Below are 12,161 nucleotides of genomic sequence, written 5' to 3'. Positions count from 1 at the left end.
CCATTGCATCCTCATACTTTTCATTTTCAACTGAGTCGACTGGGATAGCCATGGTTCTCAAGGCGAAGCCCTTGATGCGATGTCTATCCAGAACAAACAAGATCCTGGTCTTCCAGATGACAAAGTTAGATGCCCCATCTAACCTGTCCTGATCGCTCACTCCGTTCATTGCCATCTCTGCTCTTCCCTTCAACTCCCTCTGAGTCTCGACTTCCCTCCTGGAAGTTCTCTCTTAGACTCCCTCTGAGTCTCAATTTCCCTCTGGAAATCCTCCTGCGAACTGTCGAACTGCTCCTCTCCAATCCCCTTTGCTCCTACAACATTAATCTGGATTTCTTGGCTAAAAATCCGCTTAGGTAGCGACTCCCTCTACCTTGGCTCTATCTCGTTAGGTATTGTTCTGCTTTGACAGCAACAGCACCCCACCCACTTCACAATCCACAATCTGCCCACAATTCCCTAGGCCCCAGCTGAAAAAACTGAGCCTCTTATCTCTGCGCAATCCTGGCAAGGTTGAATCGCTCTGTGAAACCTACCTGACTGAGTAGGATGACGTTGCTCTTCGTGAGCCTCTCTTGCCTCTCTTGCCGTTGTGTTGGCCCTCTCTCTGGCACGAAATGATGTCGCAGGCCCTCTGCGTCACTCCTCTGTTGTTTTTGGCTTAAGAACAGCTTCTGTCTCTCAGGACAGTTGTTTTTGCTGCAAATTTTCTAATTTAGCTGGTACCTTCAACTCTCCTGTGATCTACAACCCTCTGATACCATGTTGAAATTTCTAAGTCTAACCAGTTAGAAATTCTTCTTGCATTATTTTGTTTATTTCACCTACTTGTTTATTCCTTAACAAGTTATTTAACCATATAAATATTGAAAATAAACACAAATGCAGTCTCAACTCATCTACAGATCATCAACTGAAATAATAGACAAACACACAAGGGACACCGTTATTTTTGGACAATCGTCCCTGGAAAAACCCAACTTGGTAAAATCGGTGCAACAGTTCTAAGGGTTTTATTATTAAGCAACTTTCTTGGGTACAACTAGGGTGCCAAACTGGCTCACCCAACAGAGAAATCAATCTAGCAGTAATACCTCTCTTCGGAAGCAGATATTCAGCAAGTTTGGTCCACGAAAATCTCTCTAACGCTTCTCTGAAACTTTGCATCAGCCTCCTGGACTCTGCGTAACTCAGAAGCCCCCTATGTCAGCCTTCTACTGCTCTGCACTAGCTCTCTGGCCTTCTACGTCACCCACACAGGCCCTAATAGCCTCTGCGCAATCACTCTGGCCCTCTCCGCAGCTCCTGTTGGCTCTGCATAGCCTCCTTTGCTTTTGCGTTGGTCCTTCGGCACTATATATGCATCTCTGTTATGCACTCATTGCCCCTCGCTACAACTCAGATCACTTGTTCGAATTTTCTCAGCAAACCCCACTCCAAAAAATCGAACTGACTGATCAATCTTAGTGTATCTCCAGCTCACCCTCAAGCCTCCTCTTATACTTTTCCTGTTGAGTCTTCAACGGCCGAAATTAAATCTCTAATCAACGGCTAAGATTAGATTTGGCTTGATCCATGTCATTTAGAACATTCTCACCCAATTTTATATTAATACCCATTAATATTTTAATTTTCTTAAGTTTAGACTTAGGAACTCGGAACTCCATTAAAAATATTAATTATTTGAATATCTCTCTAACCGGGTGGAATTTTCCCAAACCATTTCTAGGGCTTGGAGATCTCATGTGTTTTAGCCCCTCCACCAATTTTCATGGTTAGAGCACATTTGATGCTATCCCAAATCAACACAAAGGTGTCTTCAAGTCTGCCTTGAAATGTCGCCAAGTTCTGTCCAAAAATGCCTTCAAGACTGCTTCAACAAATGGTCAAGAAAGCTCCAACAAGGGTGCTACAATAAGTCTTTAAGATTACTCCAAAAAGTACCAAGGATGTGCGCAAAAGGGTTTCTTCAAAGGTCTCCAAAACTAAGGTCATAGAGTGCACCAAGTTTGTCCACAGAGCCCAAGCACAACCACTAAAAATAACCCACAGAAGGTTAAGTTCAGGGCCAAGTCCTATACCCTATTACAAGGTCAAATGTCCACAGAAAAGGGTCAAATTACAGTCCACAGGGGGGTCGAAATCCCTTGCCTCAAGTCTGAGATCCTCCATATATGTAGGTTGAAATCAAACTTAATGGGTAGAGTTCTTATGTTTAGAAAGAAGGCCAAATTCCCAACAAAGAAAATCTCCGCAGATACTTCAAAGCAAAACAATTAATCCTCCAAGAAAACCTTAACCAAAACAGAAATTGTCTTCAAATTGTGCTCCTTTAATTGGCCTTTAGGTTCATGAGATATGAACCTTTTCTCTTTTTCTCCACAGGTCTGAGTTCTTCTTTTCTTGTCTTCACCAAGTTGTTGACCCAAATGGAGGAGGTTGTTGAAGAATGTAACTAGGTTTGGTCTTCATAATTGTACTTGAAGTCAAAATGTAATATATTTGTCAAAAGAAAAGAAAAAATAATTTTTATTATTATTGAATTGACTTGTTAAAGCATGAGTTTCACAATTGGGTCAACTGTCATAGGTCAAGCCTCCATTGTAGGCTTGAGGATTGATTATTTGGGTCAAAGTCATTTTGTTGATTGGTCAAAGACTCCTCCATCAAGTCTCCTTATTGTCGGCTTCAAATAGATCATCATCAAGTCAACTACATTTAACTGAACTCAAGTCGGCCTCAACATATATGGAGACACAACCCTTCAACGAAGTCATGTCGGCCTATTACACATGGAGACAACTATATATATGAGTATAAGGTCTTCACATTACACCACCACAGAAGTTCGGATTAATTACAGAGATAATTTCGGGTAACCACAAAGACAAGCTTCAGTGATATTCTCGACATACCTTTCTGAGATAGAATGTGGATTACAATGGAGACTAAATTTCGATGATATGTCACAGTGACTCGGTGCTATTTCAGTCTCACAGTTTCGGTGCCATTTCAGTTCGGTGCTATTACAGTGACCTCAGTTCGGAGCTATTATAGTGACCTCAGTTTGGAGCTACCACAGTAACGTCAATTCAGAGCTATTACAGTGACTTTAGTTAGGTAGTATCACAGTTACCTCAGTTCAGTGCTCTTACAATGATAAGGTCTCAATGCCATTATAGTGATAAGGTCTCGGTGGTATTACAATGATGATGTCTCGGTGCAAACACAGTGACAAGAATTTGGTGCTAACACAGTGACATGGATCTTCGTATCCAAACACAGTGAAAAGAAGAACAAACAAAGATAGCCTAATGGAGGAAGTCTCTAGTCTAGTTTGTAAGGGTCTCAATGCCATTATAGTGATAAGGTCTCGTTGGTATTACAATGATGATGTCTCCGTGCAAACACAGTGACAAGAATTTGGTGCTAACACAGTGACATGGATCTTCGTATCCAAACACAGTGAAAAGAAGAACAAACAAAGATAGCCTAATGGAGGAAGTCTCTAGTCTAGTTTGTAAGGGTCTTGGTCATCTCATCTTGAATCTACCGAAGGAAGAATTTTGACCGGGTTTTCCCCTAGAGTGGGGCTTTTCCCTAGCAGCGTGCCTACATCTTGTGTTCTCTTTTATTAGTTGCTTGGCATTAGTCTTGATGATGAGAAAAGATAATTTGAAAGAACAAATAATAATAATGAGAAACATCCCAAGATAATGCCATAATAAGAGAAATCGTTTAATAATAATAATGAAAACCATCACAAGATAATGTCATAATAAGACAAATCGTTTAACTGCCACACTTTGGATTTCTCAACAGATGCATGGTTCTTATTTATACTAGTTCAATCCCACATTGAACTGTCATGTCTATAAGAGGAGGCCGACTTGTTCTCAAGAGGAGCCAACTTAGCAGGATCAAAAACAAGTGGTTTTTGTCTTAAAAAATTAATTTCTCCTCAATGGGGAGGAGTTAGGAGGTATGCTATAGTTTGTTGGAAAGGACTTAAAGGGATCTTTAAGCCTATGCAATTTTCTTCTTCAATTTGACAGCCTTAACAATTAATTTCTCCAACGAAATGTTGCAAGGAAATGAAAATGGAAACAATCAAGTATCCATCTTATTTGCATTGATTTCTATTAAGCTCACTTGAATGAACCGTATTGTACTTCGAAAAGCTTTTTACTAAACTTCAAAGACTATAATCTATAACAAGAGTACTGGGATTCGAATAGGTTTACACGATTTCCCTTGCTTATTTGTTTACCCTGGACACTATCATCTTGTTGGGGCAGATTTTAAAATATCAAAGCGGCATTAGTGTTTTAATTTTTATGTAATATTTGGGAACTTAATGACAAGGTTGCAAGTATCTGATCCACTGCTAGAAAATAAACGATCAGATTTCCAGTTAAAACCATACGCCATTGATCAATAGTTAACAACCCCCTTCTATCCAGCAAAACATTTGAGCACATTTAGGTTGCAACAGGAAAATGCAGTGCCTTTAGAGGTAAATATACAAAATGTGATATTTGAAAGATGACTATGTAGTAACAAATTTCAATTCACTTTCTGCTATTTTGGGGGGGACAGGGATGGCTTTCCCCTATACGGAACAATTAACTCAATTAACAATGTGACTGCAAATACTAACAATTTTTGCAGAATAACGAGTCAGGATTATACAGCGTTGTTCAAATATTGAGAACAACCAATTTCTTAAATGCAAAACCGTTAAGCACACAAAGGACCTTCACGGGAAAATGATGCTTACGGCAGAAACTTATACAAAGTGTGATATTTGGAGTAAATATGCGGCAGCAAACTTTCCACAACTTTTCTTGGAGAGTAGCTAATTCAAACAGTGCAATATGTAACCCCAATTATGAACCTTCTTTCAAACAAACCGATACCTGTATGCCTGTACAGAATTGTTCAATAATCAATTATTGACAGCCCCGATACTTTTATAGCAATAATCCTCCGTGTAGTTGAGCCCATTCATTTAACGGTAGGAAAATTGGCACTAAGAAAGTAAATATACAAAATGCGAGACTCTGCAGGCAGCAGAAAATTTTAATCTGCTTTCCACTACATTATTCGGAGCAGGATTGCTTCCTGGTCTTCCTTTAGGGATGTAAAACAACTAACTCAAATAATGCAATATGACTGCAAACCCAAATATACAAATGTTTTAAGAATAACGTGCAGAAGCACCCTAGATGGCAGATTATAGTAATATATTTTACAAATCATATGCACACTTCAGTAAAATCCACCAATAATGGCTTATCCCAGGAGGGTTTCCATTTACATTATAAACTACATAAAGTTATCTCTGCCTTCTTAATGGATCGACTGCCAAAAATGGCACCTGCATATACTATTTGGAATTTCCATTCTGGGGATCCCAAAAGAAAGAAAAGTAAAATCTTCTTTTCTGCTATAAGCAGCACAGGAATCTAATTTCCTTCCACCAGATTCCTGATAAAAGCGTTGCAATTGCAATTTAATTCATCACACATTGCCTTCTATTCGATAGCTCACAAAAGCCATGCATCTCCAATGATTGTACCCATAGAGCACATGGTACCAAATTTCTGCTTACAGATATCCCGGCACATGAAGTTTACATATACAAGATATGAAAGCCTTGCCCTCCAACATTTGGGGTCAGATCCACTATTTTGGAACTCGACTGGGCACCTATGCCACTTCAAACATTATAATAATGCATAAAAATTACATACAATCACATCGATTTATAATACTACAAGAAATCAGTACAATGGAGGCAATGATAATTAAGGACCTTCTCAACAAGACTACCAGTTTCAGGAACTATCTTTGATGTCACATTGTTCCAAAAATGCAGAGTGAAGGATTCGTTCAAAATCCTCTTGAAGAGCACTTCTTGCATTTCAGTATCATACTGGTTTTCAGGAGCTGTGAAGTAGCTGCACACCAGTCAACAAGTTCAAAATTCTCTCATTATATACAATATTGCAAAGAAATTAAAAATAGAAAGAATAAACTTGCTTGTGATTGGTTAGATTTCAAAGACTTAAGATTTGTTACTGTAGCAGGACAGGGCAAATGACCATTGTATCAAATTCCATGCATTTTAACCAAGTAGGGTATTATATGGTTGAATTAGACACAACCTATAATGCTGTACTGGATAATATAATATTCTTGTAAGTTTGTTCTCATCTGTATCATAAAGACAACCTTAGATTCAAATAACAGAAGTAAACAGCATTAGAATTCATTATCAAGACCAAGACCCTTTCCCAAAAGATAAAAAATTCAATCCAGCAGAAATGCCAAAATGGCACTTTGTAAGAAATCTTAAATTATGGTCTTTCCTCAACAAAATGGTCGATTGAAGCAAGCAATCAAGAATATTTGTGCAGTCAAAACACCTGACACCTGGAGGGTGCCTTAAACTCCTATAGATGAAGACATCATAACTTTGTTGCAATGTTCTCTCAACTTTGCAATACAAAGCCAAAGAAGAGTGTTCCAGCTCTTTTCTTCATGGGTCCTTTTTTAAGCAAATGTTGAACGTTTGGGTAAAGTGGCACTCGGACAAAATCCAAGTTTCCATTATATAGCTTCATAAGAATCATGCTACATCAGATATCTAGATAAGTATTCTGCTACCAGAAACATATGCACCAATTGAGTCACTAGCTCCTCGAGTGCATTATAACTAATAATATTACATTTTATACATTCATCTTCTGCAATGCATTTCCACTCCTAGTTATAGATATTTTCCCAACTTAAATATTCTACAAGATTTGGTTACCACGCTAAAATTCTGCCATTATTGATAAAACAGATGATTTCATTGGATAAGCTTCCATCAAATATTTATATATATATATATCCAGTATCCCTATAGTTCTTGTTGTTCCCTTGAGATAGTTTTTGGCTAGAAAACTATGCCAAGGCACCAGTGATGATATTTTGGAAAAGGTACTGGTTCAAATTAGTGTTGAATTTTCTACAAGATAGACAGTGGAAATCAATTTTCTGATCTGATAATTACTACCTAATGATATTTAAACAAATTATCTCATGCCACTGATATCATTGAGAAATTATATACAGAAAATCTCAACAGAAAATGCAGCAGAAATAGTAAGATCATAAAGAGACAGCCATGCACAATAGAGAACAATTTTAACCTGGAAAAACCAACCTTGGGAGAAAACCCAGCAACTCTTCTTCTAGGAGAAATTATTCTTCAGCAAGGTTTACAAATCCGAATTGTCTAGAAATCTGTGCCAATATCCAAATCCAACTACCAGTCAAAATTAGTCAATTTCCAGCAAGTCAACGTTGGTCAAACCAGCCAAAAATACAAAAATCAATGCCGGTCAAACAGTCAACTTTAGGCCTACAGTCAAGTTCAGTCCTGCAGTCAAATCCATACTGTGGTCAACTCTAGTCGATGATCAAACTCAAACTCGGTCAAATTTCATTCAATTGGACCTCTTTCTGTCACAAGTGTGGCTGCTCTAGAAGAGAGAAGATATGATGAATGAATGATCAAAATGAAGATGTCACATTATGTATATATACTTGTCAAATGGGGTTGAATTTGACCAAGGGACACGCCCTTTCATGGTGGGGCTGACTTGTCCTTTTTGAGCCTACATGATCCCCAAAAAATAAAGATTTTATTTTATTTTTTTATAATTCTTTTAGGCCGACTTCGGAGACCTATTGGCGCAGGAATACCTCCCGATGCTACAAAAAATCAACACTCCTGATTAGCAAGGGACGTATTCTCCTTGGCTGCAATAGATTTCCCCTTAGCTGAAATTTTTCCTTCGTAAGAAAAGTTCATGAGCTAGCTATGTTGATGCATGTCTAGAGATGACTCCATCCTGGAGTAGGCAATGTAAGTATTTAGGGCCATTTACCCCTAGCCAAATCAGCATGGCCTAGGCAAAGTCTTTTATGGCTCCTTCGGTAAATGTCATCTATCTCCTCTGGTCAAATCAGCGTGATCCAGTCAAGTCCTTCTGGCTTCTCAGAAAAATATCATATATCTCCTCTGGTAAAATCATCATGACCTAGCCAAGTCCTTCTAGCTTCTCAAGAGAAGATTTGTCCTTGGACCATTCACCGCTGGCCAAATCAGCGTGGCCCAGCCGATGTCCTTTATGGCCTCTCTGGTGAATTACATCAATCTCCTCTGGTCAAATCAACATGACCTAGTCAAAGTCCTTTATGATTTCTCAGGAGAAGAACTATCTAATCTGCAATTTCCCTGGGTCATTCACCTCCTGGTCAAATTAACATGACCCAGCCAAGTCTTTAAGGCTTCTCAAGTGAATGTATCCATCTCCCTTGGTCGAACCAATATGACCTAGCCAAGTCCTTCTGGCATCTCAGGAAATGGTTTGCTCGAGCTTGCAAAGACATCAACACTCCCTTTCAATTAGGAAGACATTCTGCATCACGCCAAGGTTGTCTTTTAAGTATACAAACTTTGCTCTAGATAGAGGCTTGGTGAGAATGTCCGCAATCTACTCATTTGTAGATATGTACTAGAGCCCCACTGCTTTTCTCTGCACCATGTCTCGAATAAAGTGATATTTGATCTCAATATGCTTCGACCTGTCATGAAAAACTAGACTCTCTGAAATCATGACACAGCTTTGATTATCACAAAATATCAAGGTCGACTCAAGCTCTTGATCAAATAGCCGTGAAAGAAGCTTTTGAAGCCACATTACTTCCTCACTTGTGGCACTAGTTCCAATATACTTTGCTTATATGCACTGAGTGCGACAGAAGTCTACTTCCTACTAAAACAGGATATCATAGCCAATCCCAAGTTGAAGCAACACCCTAATGTGCAATTTTGGTCCTCTGCACTCCCAGACCAATATGAATCTGTATATCCCTGCAGCTTCACTTCACCACTTAAGACATATCTCAAACCATATCCAATTGTACCACACAAGTACCTCAACACATGCTTCATTGCATGTCGTGGCTCAACCATAAATTGGCTAGCTTCTTTCACAGGATTCATCACCACATTTGCTTCTTGGTCACCCTGACTGGGTGCTCCCTCTAACATTGAAATAGATCCTCATGTGTCAATTATGGTTGCTCCCTCTGCCACTGTTGCTCCCTTTGTCACAGGAGTATATCTTGATGTTTAGCATGGTCCCCTCCTAGGAGGCATACTACTCCTAGAGACTTCCCATCTCTGAGCATCCAGTCTGACAATCTTAATCCCATGACATCCTCTTGGAAGGTTGCTCCTTCCATTCGGCCTGACTATCTGCTTCCTTGAACTGGAAGCTCTTCTGGTCATTGTGAAAATTCTATTGCAGTTTACTGGTAATTATTCTCCTATCTTTTAACGATTATTTGTCCCATCAAGTTAATTTACTACAAATACTGAATAAAAATTCACTACTACAATATTCACCAATTAATAAACCACGGAAACTGAGAAAAACACACACACAAAAATAATCACCAAGATTTTTGGACAAATGTCCCTGGAAAAACCCCAATGTGAGGAAACCCAGTTATGCAAATGAGGGTTTTATTATTCTTCAGCAAATCTATAATTGATAGATCACATAAACTGCTTGCCATAAAATGGAAAATCTCTAGCAAATATTTTTTCTTCACTTCTACTGACCAAATCGAACCTCTACAAATAAACTCGACCTCCAATTAGCAATTCACACTTCTTGAATTCACACTGGCCAGTTGGAAATGCACAGGCCACTCGCACTGCCTCTAGCAATTCGCTCTAGAAACTGGCAACATGAATTGGTCCTTCAGCAACTCACACTAGCAAAATCGGCCTCCCTCTACATAAATAATTTGGCCTCCTTCTGTCATTCAGAAACTGAAAATCAATTGTGAAGAAATCCCTTCGGCAAATCTCTCCTCAATCACTGTTGAAACCCTCATTGGTGTTAAACCCCACACTACCACTGCACCCTTGCTCATTCGCTATGATCTCCAAGATGCCCATCGACTTCCTCTTATAATCTATCATTTAAAAATCAGTGGCCAAGATCTAATCCTGACCGATGGCTAAGATCATCTTGACTCCATCAAACACTTTTCTAGAAGTCACTAGAGAGAAATCGACTTGTCTCAATTAATATTGATTGATTAATCATTTTCCCTAAGTAAGACTAAGGAAAATAATTAAAAATTGGTTAATAATCTAAGACATTCCCTTAGAAAAATAAACTGGGCTTGGAGATAATTTATCCTCTTGTGATCTTAGCCTAATTGACACCTATTGAGACTAGAACACCTATCTGAGCTACAAAATCTAACACTACCTCTTAGTGAGGAAGGTGTTCCACATAACATCCGCCTTATTTCTGAAGAAGATGAAACTTGCCTTCCCCAAGGCCTTCATCAGAATATCTACTACTTGTTGATATGTAGGTACATACTATAGTTGAACTATCCCGCGCTGTACACAATCCTTGATGAACTGATATATGATGTCTATATGCTTCGACCTGTCATGAAACATTAGATCTTTAGATAGCCTAATGCAACTCTGATTGTCACAGTGTCACGTTATCGTCTCAATTTTCTGGCCAAACAAGGCTACTAATAGCTTCTGAAACCAAATGGGATTGCATGTCACCATGCTCGCTGTTATATACTCCGCTTCCGCAGAGCTTAGTGCCACGGACTTCTACTTCCTACTGTACCAAGAGACAACTTTCGGTCCCATGCTGAAGCAACACCCTCAAGTGCTATTTGTTGATTTTTGGGTAGCATTGGATGTGCTCTAGCTCCAAACTTTTGTGAAGGGGCTAGAACACATGAGATCTCCAAGACTCAGAAATCGTTTGGTGAAATTCCACCCGGATTGTATTTTATTAAAATAATTAATATTTTTAATGGGGTTCCTAAGTCTAGACTTAGGAAAATTAAAATATTAATGGGTATTAATGAAAATATGGGTGAGAAGCTTCTAAGAGACAAGGATCAAGTCTAATTTAATTGTAGCTATTAATTAGAGATTAGATCACCGCCGTTGATATCTCAACAAGAAAAGTATAAAGGAAGACTTGAGAGTCATTTGGAGACACACCGGGCAAATACTCAGTAACCCGAGGGAAATCGATTCTCAAGAAGTAAGAGTTTGATTTCAGAGGGAGAGTTGCAGGGTGAAGGAAGAGGAGGGTATCAGCGTCAGTGAGAGACTGAGGAGGAAAAAACGCAGTGCATCAGAGGGACAGTGCAGAGGGACAGCTCAGAGAGGCAGCGCAGCAAGGGACGCAGTCCTCACGCAGAGATGACGCAGAGGTGACGCAGTGAAGGCTGGAGGGTCTCTTGGGTGTCAGAATTTCTCCAAAGGGTGGAGGAAAATTATCTCAGGTGTTTTCTCAAAGGTTTCTCTATGTTCTGCAAATCATTCCTTGTAAAGAGATTGTTGCTGAAGAATAATAAATAAACCCTCATCTGTTGCACCGGTTTTCCCGCATTGGGTTTTTCCAGGATTATTGTCCAAAAATAATTGTGTTGATGTGGTTGATTCTTGTGCTTGTATTTCACTGTTCCTTTCTCTATGCTATTATGTGACAACTACAGTAGAATTTACTTTGATGTTTACTGAAGGGTTTTGTAAATAACTTATTGTGGAAAATAAGTAGGAGAAATAAATCAGTTATTGCAGTAGAATTTCATATTTGAAATTTTCACATGGTATCAGAGCAGAGATCGGGCAACAAGATTAGAGAATCTGCAATGAGTCGTGAACATGATGCTGGAGCAGCAACTCAAAAGGACTCACGCAATTCTCCCGGGAAAGAGGAAAGCACGAAGAATATAATGGATCACGACAATTTTGTGCTAGCTTCCAGACTGGAAGAAGAAGTCGCTTGCTTGGCAAGTTCTGCTTCCTCTAAGGTTTGGTATATTGATAGTGGAGCTTCTGCGCACATGACGGGAATACGAGAATGTTTCTCGAGCTATCAAGAAGAACAAATGAACTTCCAAATCACCATGGGAAATAAGTCAAAATGTACCCCTGTAGGAAGAGGTACTGTAGTTTTTCAAACAAAAGCAGGGGATCGGCTTCGAGCTACCAATGTGTTGCATGTGCCTGGATTGGGGATGAACTTACTCTCTGT

At 39.2% G+C, this 12,161-nt stretch overlaps 1 protein-coding gene across 3 annotated transcripts in view; it reads right to left on the bottom strand.

Moving 5' to 3' along the window:
- Nucleotides 1-5,263: 5,263 nt before the first annotated feature.
- Nucleotides 5,264-12,161, bottom strand: part of LOC149238350 (alpha 1,4-glycosyltransferase family protein) — a 101,535-nt gene continuing 94,637 nt past the window's right edge. For 2 of the 3 annotated variants that reach the window (XM_089372997.1, XM_089372995.1), the window contains 2 exons: nt 5,819-5,963; nt 5,264-5,720 (listed from right to left, as the gene is read on the bottom strand). In XM_089372997.1, coding sequence (XP_089229123.1) covers nt 5,550-5,720; nt 5,819-5,963 — 316 coding nt within the window. In that variant the 3' untranslated portion in view covers nt 5,264-5,549. Of the gene's footprint in view, nt 5,964-12,161 lie in introns of all 3 variants that reach the window. The other variant, XM_089372996.1, reaches the window with a different exon arrangement.

The sequence above is a fragment of the Pinus tabuliformis genome, chromosome 8 (genome assembly GCF_031772625.1).
Source record: "Pinus tabuliformis cultivar Carrire ecotype Pingquan chromosome 8, CPIR1, whole genome shotgun sequence".
Taxonomy (NCBI): Eukaryota; Viridiplantae; Streptophyta; class Pinopsida; order Pinales; family Pinaceae; genus Pinus; species Pinus tabuliformis.
Note: the sequence above shows the minus strand (reverse complement) of the source record. Positions and strands in the feature narration are given on the sequence as shown.